Source organism: Bison bison, unplaced genomic scaffold (genome assembly GCF_000754665.1).
Source record: "Bison bison bison isolate TAMUID 2011002044 unplaced genomic scaffold, Bison_UMD1.0 scf7180017864340, whole genome shotgun sequence".
In the NCBI taxonomy this organism is placed as follows: Eukaryota; Metazoa; Chordata; class Mammalia; order Artiodactyla; family Bovidae; genus Bison; species Bison bison.
This window is the reverse complement of record NW_011494912.1, coordinates 4,835,075-4,852,079: the sequence shown is the minus strand read 5'-3', so window position 1 is coordinate 4,852,079 and position 17,005 is coordinate 4,835,075. Positions and strand designations below refer to the sequence as shown.

Sequence of the window (17,005 nt, the reverse complement as noted above, 5' to 3'; positions counted from 1 at the left end):
CCCCTCTTCTTAATATCTTCTGCTTCTGTTAGGTCCATACCATTTCTGTCCTTTATCAAGCCCATCTTTGCATGAAATGTTCCCTTGGTATCTCTAATTTTCTTGAAGAGATCTCTAGTCTTCCCCATTCTGTTGTTTTCCTCTATTTCTTTGCATTGGTCACTGAGGAAGGCTTTCTTGTCTCTTCTTGCTATTCTTTACCCAGTCCTCCACAAACACTAATCTACTTTCTTAGGCCACCAAACTTAACACAGTTAAATTGATCACAAATCCTAAGGATGATGGGAAATTTGGTAGGTAATTGCCCCAATTTATGGGGCTTCCCTGGTGGCTCAGATGGTAAAGAATCAGCCTGCAATGCAGGATACCCATGGATTGAGGAGGCTGATTGGCTTTGGTCCATGGACTCCCAGAGAGTTGGACACAACACTTTAATTAATTTTGTCCCCATTTATAAATGTGTACTGCAGAAAGGCAAACTTATTTTATTACAGCTTCAGGTCTGATCTGCAGTTTATTAGACTTTTAGCCTGTTCAATCGAGAATTTACTAGTACTGCGTGTGTGCTCAGTCGTGTCCGACTCTATGAGACCCCATGGACTGTAGCCTGCCAGACTCCTCTGTCCATGGGTTTTCCAGTCAAGAATACTGGAGTGGGTTGCCATTTCCTCCTCCAGGGAATCTTCCTGACCCAGGGATAGAACCCTCGTCTCTTGCATTGCAGGCGGATTCTTTACCAATGAGCCGTCAGGGAAGCCCTTTTATTGGTACTATCCTATGCTATGCTAAGTCACTTCAGTCGTGTCCAACTCTGTGTGACCCCATAGACGGCAGCCACCAGGCTCCACCGTCCCTGAGATTCTCCAGGCAAGAACACTGGAGTGGGTTGCCATTTCCTTCTCCAATGCATGAAAGTGAAAAGTGAAAGCGAAGTCGCTCAGTCGTGTCCGACTCCTAGCGACCCCATGGACTGCAGCCCACCAGGCTTCTCCATCCATGGGACTCTCCAGGCAACAGTACTGGAGTGGGGTGCCATTGCCTTCTCCTTATTGGTACTAGATCCACCTTTAAGGAGGATGGTGAATGTTGGCCTTGCTTCTTTTTATTGCTGTTAAAGTCAACTCCCTTTAGCAGTTTATACTTTGGCGGAAAACAGAGTAACTCAAAAAACTCTCAACCTCAGGTAGCACTTGTGAAGAGTGGCTGATAATCTCTTATAGGGTGTTTAACTTTCTAGGAAATAAACATTACGTGAGTAGTCGTTTTCCAGCGCTTTTATTCTTAACGTGATTCTTCCGAAAGGCTCATCTCTGGCTGGGCGCTGTGCGGACAGGCGGGAGACGTCCAGAATCAGAACTCGCTGTAGCGCCAGGCGGCGTTTTCTGAAACTGGTCGGGTCTAGCGCGTTGCCAAGCAGTAACGTTTCCCGTCGCAGTCGCGCGTCCGCGTCGCGTGCGCAGTGACGTAGTCGGCGCGCGGCGACGCGGCGCGCGGCGCGGTGCACGCTGGGATATTTAAGTCTTCTCCGCGGCGCGGAGCCGCGATGTCTCCGGCGGCTGCGGCGGCTGGAGGAGGCAACCGACGGCGGCCGATAGCGAGTATCAGGGAGGGCCGCGGCTGGGGCTGTGGCCGGCCGGCCGGGGCGGCGCTTCTCGGCCTGTCGCTGCTCGGCCTCGTGCTGTACCTGGTGCCGGCGGCGGCTGCCCTGGCCTGGCTGGCTGTGGGGGCTACTGCGGCCTGGTGGGGACTGAGCCGCGAGCCCCGAGGTTCGCGCGCGCTCTCCTCGCTCGTTTGGAACGCGCGGCGTCAGCGAACACTGCTCGCCTCGCCTCCTGCCAAATCGGCAGCAAACGGAAATCTCTTAGAGCCGCGGAGCCCTCTCGAAGGACCCGACCCCGCTGAACTGCTCCTCATGGGCAGTTACCTGGGCAAGCCCGGCCCCCCGCAGCCTGCCCCCGCCCCGGAGGCCAGGGACCTGCGGGAGAGGCCGGGCCGCCGCCCTCCCGTCCGCACCGCGTCGCCGGCTCCGTCGGCGCATCCCCAGCGTGTTCAAGTTCACCCTTCCCTTCCCACTTCTCTTCTCCGACCCTCCAGGAGGCCTTCCTACCGGTAAGATAACCCTGATCTTACCCACAGCCTCTCCTCTGTTGCCTGGCTTTGAGTTGAGGACTTGACTTTTAAATCCGATTTTCTTTTCCGTTAAGTCCAAAGTGGATTCTGTGTCGTTTTGTCCTCTTAGTCACCCTGATGCGTGTCTACTCACTCCTGTCCGCCTTTACCTTTGGAATGAGATGTAATGCCACAGTGGTTCCCTTCCTTTCAGTTCTTAAAACCATATGAATTTTCATGCAGTATAGATTTAGCAGAATACTTGATAAACAATTAACTATCCCTGTCTCTCGTGAAAATATATTTATTTTTCAAGTGTAGTTAAAAATGATTTGTTAGATCCACCCCCCCCCGCTTTAGATCACTAATTGAAATTCTGTGGTTTAGCCAAGATCAAAGAGGTGTTCCCAGGAAACATCTCTTTGATGAATAAAAGTTGATAAAGATGATTCAGAAGAATACAAAAATTTGATGAAAATACTAGTCATGAAAAGTACATTTAGTTGAGAAGATGAACATTTAGGTGTTTAAAATGTTTGACTTTGAGTATGTATAACTGACATTGCATAAAAGATTGAAGCATCTTGAAAAGTTCCTCCCTGCGTCCCACACTTTTCTTCCATTGTAATTTACTTGTGTGGGCAAGGTTTTCAATTTCCCTCTCCAATTGTTGGAAGTCCTAGTAGGGACAGCTGTTACGCAGCTGTCACTTTCTGCCCTTAGATGAAACGAGGGAAAGTTGCCATGAACATACTGTGTGTTCTGTGTTGCCTAAAAAGTTTAAAGCGTCTGAAAAATATCTGAACCCACATGGTTCTTCAATCATTTAAATTTTCTCATGTTTCTTCAAGTTTCTTTGGTATCTCCCATTCTCCACAGGGACTGTGGGACTTTATCACATCGGTTTGTAGTAACACCTCGAAGGCGCTATCCAATCCAGCAGGCCCAGTATTCCTTGCTGGGGGTGCTTCCCACAGTATGCTGGAATGGTTGTCACAAGAAGACTGTGCTGTCTGCTCGTAATTCCAGAATGGTGTGCAGCCCCGTGACAGTGAGGATTGCGCCTCCGGATAGCAAGCTGGCTCGTTCTCCAGTGTGAGTGTTGTCAAACGTCTGTATTTCCTTTATTCTTTTCCGGTTATTTCTCTGACAAAGGAGAAAGAGAAATAGCTGCTTATTTGAATGAGAAATCCCAGATTCTAGTAATTGAACCATCTTTTGGTTTTGTTTGCCTTAGACTGTATCTTTGATTGCCTAGGGTGATTTCTGTGAGTGTATAAAATTATACTTTTGTTTACTGGTTAGCTTCTGATGTCCAGTGACTGAACTCTGTGCTGTGTGGCTTGGTAATTAGAATACCTTGATGTTGGAATCGTGTCTTTCATTCCAGACCAGAACAGATGATCAACTCAACACTGTCTTCACCGTCGACCAGTGCCCCAGATCCGTGTGCGAAGGAGACTGTGCTGAATGCCCTCAAAGAGAGAAAGAAGAGGACAGTAGGGGAGGAAGACCAAATGTCTGCTGATGGCCAGGAAAATAAAAGAAGGTAACAGGACCAGCAGAGTAATTAACAGGCTTCTCCCATGGGCTTCCAGGTTTTGTTGAAATATAGGGTCACTCTCCAGAGATACACAAACCAGCTCCAGTTTGTGACCCTTAATAGATTCCCTTCTTTGGTTTTCATAGAAGTGGTTGATAATAAGGTCTTAAATTAGTGCTGTTCATTTTCTGAGACACATGTTAGATAAATTTTGTAGTTTGCTTTTTCCGTAAGTACTAGAGATAAGCCGGCAACTATTAGCCAGGTTAACCTTGTGCTTTTGATACAAACCAGTTAAACTTTATTTTTGAGAGCGCATGCTTGCAGTCTTCCCCTCAGAGTCTCCTGGTGTTTAATTATTTGGGTAACCACCAATTTCACTGTTGTAATTGTGCTGAGGGGAATGCTTGGCAAACAGAAGTGAGGACTAGAGTATGGTAGATATGTCAGTAATGGGACTAAAACCACCTTCATTATTTGCTTTTCTGTATGGACGATGCAGTAAACAGTTTATTAAGGCTTTAACAGGCTTTGCAAGGAGTCAGTTAAGGATTCCAGTCGTTTTTTTAGTTCAGTGAATGGAGCACCCACTATATGTCAGAGCCTATTCCAGGTACAGTAGATAGAGCTTTGAACAAGATAGAGTCCTCATGGGTTTGAGAGAGACCAGAGAAAAAGGATAATAAAAATAAACAAGGTAATCATAGATTATAAACAAGTAGAGATAAACAGAGGGTAGTGAGAAGGGGGCTTCTTTATATACGGTGGTCAAAGAAGTGTTCTCTAAGGAGACAGCAGCCTCACACTAAAAAATCATTGGCCCCATTACCTAGAGAAGATTGTTCATATCCTACAGGGTAAAAATTGGTCAGCTTTGATACTTCAGATAACAAAATTGAGTAGGGAAATATTAATGCAAGTGTATTTATGTCATAGAAAGATCAGGTAATGATGACTAGAAATAAATATGATTGGCATGTGAGCAGTTTGACCTAAAGTCAACTAGCTAAGCAGGAGTGGCAGGGGGTGAGGAGGTGTGGAGGTGGGAGAAGAAGTAACTTTACGGTTCATCTAGGTTTCTCATGTTCTCCAGGGGGTAATTTTTCTTGACCCTAGTGAGCCTATACTTGAGGATTCTATATTACCTTTCCCATGATAGGAATAAGTGATAACTATGTGCACCATGCAAAGCCCTTCTATGTGATAGGTCAAGTTTTTCTTTAACAGACTTGTCATATTAACCTGTAGAGCACCACAGGAGTGTGGGTTGACCCCTAAAATGTTGTTTTTGTTTTTAATTTGGGTATGGTAGGATGGTAAATTTGTGATTCTGATACTTCGGTGAGAAATTAGCAAATAATTGAAACAACTTAATAGTTCAAAAGGTCTTGAAATATTTTCATATTTTGCTTACTGCCCTAAATCTTAGGATAAATTTAACTTTTGGAATCTTTGTGGTTGAAGCATCCCTCTTTTTGTCTCGCAGGGAACCTGCGCTCCATAGAAATAGTATAAAGTCCCAAGAATATGGGAATATGATTTGGGGCCGGGGGAGAAGTAATTTCATTTAATTGAGAGTTTTTTGATTTGTCACAGACGCCATGATAGCAGTGGGAGCGGACATTCAGCGTTTGAGCCCCTTGTGGCCAATGGAGTCCCTGCTTCTTTTGTGCCTAAGTAAGTGAAAATCCGTGGATGAGATGTACACTGTTTGGAAAAGGGGCTTTATCAGAATTAATTGTCTCGTTGACTTTCTTCTTTGCTTTTGTATTGCTTTATTAATTCAGGTTCACATCTTTGAAATCAGAGAGGAACGTTTTGAGTAGCTTGCCACAATTATCTTCTAATTCCTTTTAATGTTTTTTCACTAGTATGGACAAAATATGCTAAAGCTAAGAGGGTTTATAAATATATTTAATAACCAAGTGTATGAACAGATGCTCACAAGGTTGGTGCAATGGATAAAATGCGATGATATGAAATTGAAGATAAAATATTACATCTCTACATTTGAGTTTAAATACATTTGAGAAAGAATTGATCCGCTTAATCTGAGCTAGTAGTATAGTATGGCTGCCCAAAAAAGCTAATGTGCTCCTATCTATGCTGATAGAACAGAAACTGACATGAGGCTGGGTAGTGATAGTCCTGCTTCTCTAACTTCTGCTTGGATTGTCAGTGGAGTGTGTTTGGTTTGGTGTACTACACTGTAAGAGAGGATGTACACCAAAATCTTATGGGGTGGTGGACGAAGGTGTATAAATACTAGCCCAGAGATGAACAATCTCAAGGAGAATAAGGAAATTTGGATATTGGTGGCTCAGAGGGTTAAAGCGTCTACCTACAATGCGGGAGACTGGGTTCAATCCCTGGGTTGGGAAGATCTCCTGGAGAAGGAAATGGCACCCCACTCCAGTACTTTTGTCTGGAAAATCCCATGGACAGAGGAACCTGGTAGGCTGTAGTCCATGGGGTCGCAAAGAGTCAGACACGACTGAGCAACTTCACTTTCACTTTAACTTCACTCCAAAAAATGGAAGGACTGTCAGGTCAAAAAAGAAAAACACCTTGCTCAGCACAACTCCAAGTAGTATCCATTGGCGAGTGTATCCAAGTTAGAGGGAAAAGCATTTTCATCCAGTATAAGAACAAACTGGTCTGTGGTTTGGTATCATAACAGAGATTGAATGGCTCTTCCATAGGAAAGAGGTATAGGGAATTTCTGTTTAGTTGAAAGTTTAGAAAAGATAGTTCATTCCTCCTAACTCTGATGTTTTTTTTAAAAGTTTTATCCAGTTATAATTGGCGAATAATCTGCCTGTTTAAAGTATACAGTTTGATAAGTTGTGACATGCATACAGCTGTGAAACCATCACGACAGTCAAGATAATGAACATACTGTCACTTCCAAAAATTTTCCTGTGTCCCTTAGTAATACCTCCTTTCAGCTTGCCCCGATCTCCAGGTGTCCGCTGATTTGTTTTCTGTCATATAGATTAGTGTGCATCTTCTAGAATGTTAGGCAGTGGACTCACACTTTTGATTTTTAAAATACTTGACTTTCTTTTCCTGACTGTCAGATATATTTAGCCAAATTGTTAATAATAAAATTAAGAGCATTTTTTTTAACTGATTTTTTTTTTAAAGAAAGATTCTATGTCCATGGACACAACCTTAAAAAAATGTCTTTAATAATGCATCCAACTGTCTTCTCCCCTTCTTCTTAGGCCTGGGTCTCTGAAGAGAGGTCTTAATTCACAGAACTCAGATGATCACCTGAATAAGAGATCGCGCACCTCTTCTGTGAGCTCCTTGACAAGCAGCACGTGCACAGGCGGCATCCCCAGCTCCAGCCGCAACGCCATCGCCAGTTCCTACAGCTCCACGCGTGGTCTCTCTCAGGTACATTCACCCTGTGCTGTGGGAGACATGGGTTCCCAGCACTAATTAATCGATCAGCCAGTGTTCACTCCCACCTTCTACCATCAGATACTGGTATTACTACCAACAGATACAAACACTCGAGTGATAACTACGGACCAGTGGAGCAGAATAGAAAGCTCCAAAAGTAGAGCAGTCGTGTGTGGGAACTGGGTACAAGACAGAGCTGTTACTGCAGATAAATGGGCGAGAGGTGCATAACTCAGTGGATGATACTAATTTTATCAACAGGTAGATCAAGTAGTCCAGATTGCATTGGACCATAAAAGAAATTTATCCTCTGGGCGTTGAGAATTTGATGAAATTTTTAAAATGTTATCATTCTCTTTTTTAGAAAGAGAATGTAGTATATAGCTTAGGGAACAGAGCAAGCTTTGCTACCACACAGATATCCAGATGTGGGTTCCAGTCTTGGCTCTGACAGTAGCTCTGGGGCTTTGGGCTAATCAGTATTTCTCATTTCTGAAGGATTATTGTAAAGACTGAAGGTAGTGTTTGAAAAGTACCCATTTCAGTGCCTGTTTAATAATCTATAGTAGCCAAGTAAAAAGAAAGCTTATTGTGGAGGAAGATTTTCGAGGGGAGAAAAATTTTGAGTTAAGTTAATCCAGAAGGCTCTTAGAGTGATGTAAATGAAAGATGAAGGTCTCAGTTGTAGGGATGCTAAAAGGACAATAACAGCCTTTACCTTGAGCACTTTCTCTGGGCCAGCCCCTCTACTAACCAAGCACTTTACATACACTTCCTCATGTAATCATGACAGCAGGCGTATTAAGTATACACTCATTATCCCTATTTTAAAAATCTTCTTATGTCAGATTTCAAACGTACACAAAAAGAAAATGCCATGACAGACCTCCATGTAGCTTTACTAGTTAACAGCATTTTGTCAATCATGTTCCATCAACCTCTGCCCCCCATTTGTTTTGCTGTTAACGTTTTAAAGTAAATTGAGGACTTCCCTGGTAGTCCAGTGGTTAAGAATTTGCCTGCCAATGCAGGGGACATGGGTTCAGTCCCTGGTTTGGGAAGATTCCACATGCCGCAGGGCAACAAGTCCACACACCACAGCTAAGGAGCCCTGCTCTGGAGCCCGCCAGCCACAGCTAGAGAAGTCACCACAAGGAGAAGCTTGTGCACTGCAGCAAGACGAGTCCTTCAGAGCAGCAAAGACCAGCACAGCAAAAATAAATGCACAGACATGAAGACAAGTTAAAATAAGCAAAAAACAACAAACTGCAAACATGTCATTTCAGCTATAGGTCCTTCGGTATATTTTTAGATTTTTTTTCACATTAATAAGTACAATACCATTATTCCTCTTAAACGATTTATAATAGCTATTTAATATTAGCTAATATCACTTCACATTTAAATTGCACTTACAACCATAAACTGTCTTATTGCAGTTACACTGTTTGAATCAGGGACCAAAAACCAATTGATGACATTTGGTTCATATTTCTCTTAGGCTCTTTTAATCTATACTACTACTGTTACTGTTTTTTTTTTTTCATGCTTTTGAAAAAAGTAGATGGTTTTGTTCTGTAGGATTTCCCATATTTTGGATTAAGTTTGCATCATCATGGTGTCATTTTAACTTACACTCTATCCCCTGTTTTCCGAGGCTTAATTACATATAAGTTCAGTTAATTTGGCAGAATATTGCACAGGTGGTACTGTGTACTTCGATTTTTTTCTTTTTTTTGGTACTGTGTACTTTGGGTTAGGGTTTCCCAGGTGGCTCAGTGCTAAAGAATCTGCCTGTCAATGCAGGATACCCCAGAGACATGGGTTCAATCCCTGGGTCAGGAAGATCCTGGATCAGGAGGAGGAGATGGCAACCCACTCCAGTGTTCTTGCTTGGAAAATCCCAGGAAAAGAGGAACCTGGGGGGCTACAGTCCATGGGGGTCACAAAGAGTCAGAGATGACTGACTAACCACACACACACGTATTTTGGATTGCATCTTGTCAGGAATAGATGAAGTCTGGTGGTTTCCTTTTTGATGTTAGTATCAGTCTGTGGGTATTGCCACTCTAGTCTGTTTTAGAAGGTTTAGCAGGTTGCAAAATGGGGATTTCCTTGGTTGTTCAATGGTTAGGACTCGGTGTTTTCACTGCTGGGGCCCCAGTTTGATCCCTGGTAGGGGAACTAAGATCTAGCAAGCCTTGTGGCATGGCCAAAGAACAAGAAAAACGGGCTTCTCATGCATTGCTGGTTGGGAGCATCACTTGGTACAGTTCCCTACAGGGTGGGGTGGCAGCGTTATCAACAGTAGAGATGCACATGCCCTTAGATCCGGCAGGTTTACTTTTAGGAATTAACCCTACACATACAGTCAGAGACATGCATGAGGATGTTGATTGTGCCATCGTTTTAATAGTAGAAGCTGGGAAGCAATGTAAGCATGTCTTTTTCAGGGACTGGTTGAATAACTTACCATATTTCTGTAAGTTGAAATACTATATAACTGTTAAAAAGAATAGGGCAGTTTTAATAGGTACTGCTGTAAATGGTCTCAAAGTATATTTTTTTAAAACGCATAGTGCAGCGCTGTGTATAGTGTCCTCTATTCATCCTGCGATTTCTTTCATCTTTTGATGTGTATAGAGTAATTTTGACAGGATATATTAGAAACTGGTAATAACTGTTGAAATAGGAAGGAAATTTTTACTGTGTACTTGTTGGAATTTATTTTATTTTTTGGCCATGGTGGGTCTTCGTTGTTTGTGGGCTTTCTCTAGTTGCAGCAAGCAGGGGCTGCTCTTCATCGCTTCTCATTGCAGTGGCTTCTCTTATGTGGAGCACAGGCACTAAGGTGCATAGGCTTTGGTAACTGCAACACATGGGCTCAGTAGTTGTGGTGCACAGGCTTAGTTGCTTCACAGCATGTGGGATCTTCATGGACCAGGGATTGAACCAGTGTCCCTTGCATTGCAAGGCATATTCTTAATCACTGGACCACCAGGGAAGTCCCCAGACTACCCTTGATATCAGGGAACTCCGCTTGGTGAGGAGACAGATGTATGGATAATTATCATATAATGATAAATACCACTAATGTTACAGAAGTCATAAATGTCATGATAATGTATTTTTAAAAATAAAGTTAATGAAGTAAAACTGAAAATTTAATGAGACCAAAACTAAACTAGTTTACTAGGTTGTCTTCGTTGGAACAGTTTCTTAGTTGACTTTTATTGTTTCCATAGATAATATGGAGCAAACTTATACGTACATCTTAGCTCTAAACTGTTAAGTGATTGTGACATCCTTTTTTGTAACATAATGCCAAAAGTACATTCTTCCGTTCTACTTTTATTAGTTAGCATGCCATTAGTTCTTCATACTTTTTCTTAAGTTACTTAAAAGGAGATGTTATATGCAGTGATGAACAGAACTTTATCAAAGGTCGGATGATAAACTATCAACCAGGGTCAATCTTACTTGTATTTGACTTTTAGCTGTGGAAGAGGAGTGGTCCCAGTTCATCTCCATTCTCTAGCCCAGCCTCATCCCGCTCCCAGACACCAGAGAGGCCAGCAAAGAAAGTAAGGTAAGGTAATCAGGTCCATCTAGTCAAGGCTATGGGTTTTCCAGTAATCGTGTATGGATGTGAGAGTTGGACTGTAAAGAAAGCTGAGCACCGAAGAATTGATGCTTTTGAACTGTGGTGTTGGAGAAGACTCTTGGACTACAAGGACATCCAACCAGTCCATTCTAAAGGAGATCAGCCCTGGGATTTCTTTGGGAGGAATGATGCTAAAGCTAAAACTCCAGTACTTTGGCCACCTCATGCGAAGAGTTGACTCATTGGAAAAGACCCTGATGCTGGGAAAGGTTGAGGGCAGGAGGAGAAGGGGACGACAGAGGATGAGATGGTTGGATGGTTCACCAACTCAACAGACTTGAGTTTGGGTAAACAGGAGGTGGTGATGCACAGGGAGGCCTGGTGTGCTGCAGTCCATGAGGTCGCAAAGAGTCGGACACAACTGAGCGACTGAACTGAATCCATTATTATTTGCTGCATGGATTAATGAGAGGGGCAGGAAAGGAGGGACATTTACTTGGCTCTTGGGTTTTCCTCAGCTCTGATTTGGAGGACTGAAGAAATCAGCATGTAGAGGACAGTGAACTGCCCACCTGAGTCGCTGTCATCTCTTACCATTCTTCTGTTCCCAACTGTAGAGGCCTCTGGCTCTCTCCCCGACACTGTACTGTGAGTGATGGGGGTGCAGGAGTAGAGACCGTACGGAACAGAGCAGACAGAGTGGATGATGTCAGTGGGCAGCAGACTTCACATTCTGGACTCCAGCCGCCCCTCTGGGTACCTGTGGTCAAATTTAGGGATCAGACGTGTGACTAGAACTTTTAGGAACTTGGTGGGCTGTAAGTAAGGTTTTGAAAAGTGTTGATGTGTGGTTGTTTTAAGACAAAGCTTTCTCCATGGCTTCCATAAACTGCCTCCATTCATTTCTATTGGGATTTTCTTTTGACTTCTATTTTTTTTTTGTCCTGGCCTACTGAGGTCCTAAATCATGGTAGTTCTAGACCAGTTGGTAGGCAAGCAGGTATAGGAAGTTATCCAGTACTTTCTGTCAGCAAATCTTTCTAAACTTAATTGTGCCTTTTTCTCCTACAGAGAAGAGGAGCTTTCTCATCATTCTAGTTCTTCAACTCCATTGGTAACAGACAAGGAGTCCCAGGGAGAAAAGAGTAAGTTGATGAGTGCAGTAGAGCGGCTATTGGTGGAAGTATTGAGCATTGCTTTGTCAAGGGCCTGGTGGATACAGAGAGAGATGTTTCTGTCTTTCAGAGGTTTATAGTCAGGTAAGGGAGAAAGGTGACTCAGAGAAATACAGTATAATATGTGATAACAGTAGGCTATGGATAAGTTTAGGTTGAGGTATCTGTGAGCAGTCCAGATGACTATTGTCCAGTAAGCAGTTTTCTGGGCTTCCCTGATGGCTCAGTGGTAAAGAATCCACCTGCTAATACAGGAGACACAGGTTTAATCCATGGGTAGGGAAGATCTCCTGGAGAAGGAAATGGCAACCTACACCAGTATTCTTGCCTGAAAAATCCCATGGACAGAAGACCCTGGCAGGCTACAGTCCATAGGGTTGCAAAGAGTTGGACATGACTGAACAACAGAAGTAGTTGTATACTTTGATTTGGAGCAATTCTCCCTTTATATCCTCTTGACTATTAGAAGTAGTCTAGCAAACACCATCCAAGAGCCCAAATCATGGAAAATAGAATCTTTCAGAGATACCCAGTGAGAATTCCGTGTTAAAAACAGGAGATAGATAACCTGTCCATTTCTGGCAGAGAAGAAGATTAAGTCTTTCTTTAGTTGCAGATCCAACCACAGGGAAGAAGCAGAACTCATGGAATTCCCCATCAACACCTGGCAGCTCCGGGCAGCGTAAACGGAAGGTTCAGCTGCTGCCCTCCAGGCGAGGAGACCAGCTGACCTTGGTATGGTCCTGTCCCTCTACTTCTGCCCACCCCAGCTTAGCTCTACCTTAGGAAGGCTAAATACAGGATTCTTACAGTTTCTCCTGATTAACAACTTCTTTTTCTCTTTGGTAGCCTCCACCTCCCCAGCTTGGTTATTCGATCACTGCTGAGGACTTGGACTTGGAAAAGAAAGCTTCGTTACAATGGTTTAACAAAGTCTTAGAGGATAAGACTGGTAAGGAATATAGATCAGTTTCCCACTCCAGAGAGGCTTTGTCTCCTTGGGTTTTATTTTGGTCTTTCTCATGTGGGAAATCCATTTGGGCCCTCAGTGGAATCTGGAGAATGGTGAGCATTGAAGGGAAACCTTTGTGAGTTGTACCGAGGCCCCAGACTTCCCGTGCTCCGTGATACGCAACTGGAAAGAGTTCCCAAACAGTGTCATCTTTTCTTTCGTCCCTAGACGCTGCCTCGACCTCTGTTACCGAGGCCCCACCTGCCGGTCAGTCTTCCTTCACTTTGACCCTGCCTGCCGCTGGGACTGCTTCATCCCCAACCACCCTCCAAGCCCCTAGCGCTAACCCACTTTTGGAGAGCTTGAAGAAGATGCAGAATTCCCCGGGGCTACCTTCCCTCCCTGGTGAGTGGGAGAGCTTACTTTGTTTTGTTTGTTTTTTGGTCACACCACACAGCTTGTAGGATCTTAATCCCCTGACCAGGCATCAAACCCAGACCGCTGCAGTGGAAGCGTGGAGTCCTAACTACTGGGCTGCCAGGGAGTTCCCAGGAGAGCTTGCTTTGGCGCGTGTGATGACATCAGCCTTGGTTTAGGTAGAAGTGTAAGTGCCAGCACTTCCCTGGTGGTATATGGGTGGGAAGAGTCTACCTGCCAGTGCAGGGACTCAGATTTTTTTTTTTAATTAGTTATTTTAATTGGAGGCTAATTACTTTACGATATTGTGGTGGTTTTTGCTGTACATTGACATGAATCAGCCACGGGTGTACATGTGACTGTACTCACATGTACAGGGACTCAGATTTGATCCCTGGTCCGGGAAGATTCCACATCCTGCAGGGCAGCTAAGCCCACGTGCTCTAGGACCTGTGAGCCACAGCTGCTGAGCTTGGGTGCTGGAGCCCCTGCTTCACAGCAAAAGAAGCCACCACAGTGAGAAGCCCACGCACCACAACCAGGAGTAGCCCCCGCTCGCTGCCACTAGAGAAAGCCCAAACACAGCCAAGTAATTTAATAAAAAAATTTTTTAAAGAAGTAAAAGCACCATGCTCATCAATTCCTGGGAATTGTCCTAAAGGCTAACCCTGTTCTAGCTCCTCCAACCAGAGCTGGTGCAGGCCTAAGCGCTTTAGAAGTTGTCATCAGTTTTAGGGAAGGGCTGCAACACTCAGAGCTGAGGGAGGCAGCTTAGTTTTGGTCACCAAGTGGCTCTTGACTTGAAACCCAGTCCCTCAGCTCCTCTGAGCCTTGTTTGTCATCATCTGTAAGATGAGAAAATAACGCTGACCTCGTGAGGTATCCCGGAAGTGTCAGTGATCACATGGTTAGGATGTCTTATCCCACGCTTAGACTACGGTCACAAGGTAACATTACTCTTCTCGAAGTTGCCAAGGTCTGTTGCTGTTCAGCCTTCCTGGCACTGCATATACACACACTCCTCTGCCGCACTGTACCGTATCGTAGAATGTGTCAGGTATCAGATGGCTCAGAGACCACCTCCTCATTCATGCTATATGCTCTCTACTTGGACCTGGCAGGTGAATACAGGCCAGTGCATCTTTGTTAGCTATATAAGGTGTATCTAGATTATTAAGTGGACTTAAGTTCAGGTGATTGGAATTTTCTTCATTTCTGTACATGTAATCCCCAACAGGGCCCACTTTTTATCCTCTTCTGAAGTCTTTCTTATGATCTGTGAAGGGTGGAGATTACAAACACTGACATGTTTTCAGGAATGAACACTTTTAAGTTCTGTGACATGGATTTAGTCGTAATTGTTGACTGTTGAATCCCGAGCACTGTGCTGGGCTTTGAGCACCGTCACATCTGAAGTATTCCAGATTTGCTTTCTCCACTTTCTTTCCCACAGAGCCTGCTGGAGTGACCACCACTGTGGCCGATTCGCCACACTGTCACATCTGAAGTATTTCAAATTTGCTTTCTCCACTTTCTTTCTCCACAGAACCTGCTGGAGTGACCAGCACTGTGGCCGATTCGCCCCCGAAGACACCCAGTCCTCTGGCCTCTCTGAGCTCCTCACAGTCAGGAGCCCTTCCAGCCACCTCCTCCGACTCCAGATCCACCACTACTGTCTTGGGGCTGACCCCGGCTTCTTCCCCAGGACCCGTCACCGATGCCGCCAAGTCCCCTCCGGCCCCTTCGGCTGATACGTCCACCAAATCCCAGGCCCTGTCCACCCCGCCTCCCAGCCCCAAGCAGAGTATCCTGTTTGGAATGCTGAGCACCCCAGCTGCCAGCCCTCCTGCTTCTGTAGCCCCTGCTGCGTCTTCAGCATCGCCCATGTTCAGGCCCATTTTTGTGGCCCCCCTGAAAAGCGAGAGTGGGGACCCCTTGCCCTCTAGCCCTTCCACGGTCACGGCTGTGGCATCTTCCAGCTCGGCCCTCCCCACGACTGCCAGCAGCACAGCCCCCGCTTTCAAGCCAATCTTTAGCAGTGTGGGGCCACCCACATCTGTGCCCGGGCTAACTCCCTTCTTGAAGCAAACAGCTACTCTGGCCACTACCACGAGTGCCCCTCTCTTCACCGGCCAGGCCACTGCCACCTCCACAGTGACTTCCGTGACCACAGCCAGCACCTCCACAGACTCTGCTCCGAAGCCCTCGTTCAGCTTCGGTGTGAGCAGCGTGACCAGCACCCTCAGCAGCGTGACCAGCACCACTGCTTCCGCCTCCCAGCCCTTCCTCTTTGGGACTCCCCCGACTTCTGGTGCCAGCTTCACCCCAGCTGGGGGCTCCATATTCCAATTTGGCAAGCCTCCCGCCATGCCCGCCTCCACATCAGTCACCACCTTTGGCCAGTCACTTCCCAGTGCCCCTCAGACAGCCCCCAGCAGCAGCAGCAGCAGCAGCACTGGCTTCGGTGGTTTTGGCAGCAGCCTCAGCCCCTCCGCTCCAGCCACCACCGGCCAGCCCACGCTGACGTTCAGCAGCACCGCCACCCCAGCCTTCAACATTCCCTTTGCCTCGGGCGCCAAGCCCCCTCTCCCATCCTACCCAGGCGCCAACCCCCAGCCCACCTTCGGGGCCGCTGAGGGGCAGCCTCAGGGGGCTGCCAAGCCGGCTCTCGTGCCCAGCTTTGGCAGCTCTTTCACTTTTGGTAACTCTGCGGCCCCAGCCCCGACTGCGACCCCAGTGCCGACCCCAGCCCAGCCAGCGTTCGGCGGCGCCGCGCAGCCGGCGTTTGGCAGTCTGAAAGCCACACCCTCCGCCTTCGGCACCTCCGCCACCACCCGGCCGGCCTTTGGCAGCGCCACAGCTGTTTTCTCCTTTGGTGCGGCCACCACCTCTGGCTTTGGCGCTACCACCCAGACTACCAGCAGCGGGACCAGCGGCTCGGTGTTCGGCGGCACGACACCATCGCCCTTCATGTTTGGGGGACCAGCCACCCTGGCTGGGAGCGGGGCCTTTGGGATGAGTGTGGCCACCCCGGGCACCGGTGCTGCCTCTGGAGCGTTCGGCTTCGGGGCAGGACAGAGTGGGGCCACTGGCAGCACAGCACCTTTTGGGGGAGGCTTGAGTCAGAACAGCTTGGGCACGCCCAGCCAGACCACGTCCTTTGCCTTCAGTGTGACCAGCACGCCGGACAGCAAACCTGTGTTTGGAGGTATGATCACGAGTTGACTTGGCCCACTGGGCAGCGTCCACTCTTTGGAGCTTTATGTAGGGGTAGTAAGGAGATGGGCATTAAATGCATCAATACAGTATCAGTTTCTTGGTAAAATACGTGATTACTGAGTGCAGAGGAATGCCTTTCTGAGAAAGTAATGGACTTAATCTCCGAGACTGTGACGAGGAGGGTTTGGGGTGTGGGTGGAGGCGGGTGTGAGAGGGCCTCGCAGGACCTCCCAAGTAGTCGCTTCGGAGCTGGGGAGAGGGTGTAGCATCATAGGCAGCGTCACACGCTCACGATGTTGTGAGTGAGGCCCGTCAGCACTGCTGTTTTCCCAGCCATGTTCAGTTGTGACATGTAGGCCTGAATTAAGTGGTAGCTGGTGAAGCCAACCTGTTGAATCTGAAGCAAGTACAGTGGGATGGGTGGTGGCCAGGTGTTCTGGGGAGGTGGGCGCAGAGTCAGTGCCCATGGGGGAGGTGGGGTCTGGAGCAATGGTGGTGATGAGGTGGGAGAGGGAGGGGAGGGAAAGCTTGAGTGGCAGAAATCTGCCTTCCACCCCCCCACCACCCCCCAGCCA

General features: G+C 46.5%; 1 protein-coding gene across 2 annotated transcripts in view; it reads left to right on the top strand.

Annotated features, from left to right (window-relative positions):
- The first annotated feature begins 1,534 nt into the window (after window positions 1-1,534).
- POM121C (POM121 transmembrane nucleoporin C) overlaps window positions 1,535-17,005 on the top strand; it is an 18,405-nt gene continuing 2,934 nt past the window's right edge. Inside the window, exons 1-11 of one of the 2 annotated variants that reach the window (XM_010854307.1) lie at window positions 1,535-2,109; window positions 3,139-3,204; window positions 3,500-3,658; window positions 5,249-5,329; window positions 6,880-7,054; window positions 10,561-10,652; window positions 11,739-11,812; window positions 12,453-12,577; window positions 12,692-12,794; window positions 13,023-13,199; window positions 14,758-16,419. In XM_010854307.1, coding sequence (XP_010852609.1) covers window positions 1,544-2,109; window positions 3,139-3,204; window positions 3,500-3,658; window positions 5,249-5,329; window positions 6,880-7,054; window positions 10,561-10,652; window positions 11,739-11,812; window positions 12,453-12,577; window positions 12,692-12,794; window positions 13,023-13,199; window positions 14,758-16,419 — 3,280 coding nt within the window. In that variant the 5' untranslated portion in view covers window positions 1,535-1,543. Of the gene's footprint in view, window positions 2,110-2,988; window positions 3,205-3,499; window positions 3,659-5,248; window positions 5,330-6,879; window positions 7,055-10,560; window positions 10,653-11,738; window positions 11,813-12,452; window positions 12,578-12,691; window positions 12,795-13,022; window positions 13,200-14,757; window positions 16,420-17,005 lie in introns of both variants that reach the window. The other variant, XM_010854306.1, reaches the window with a different exon arrangement.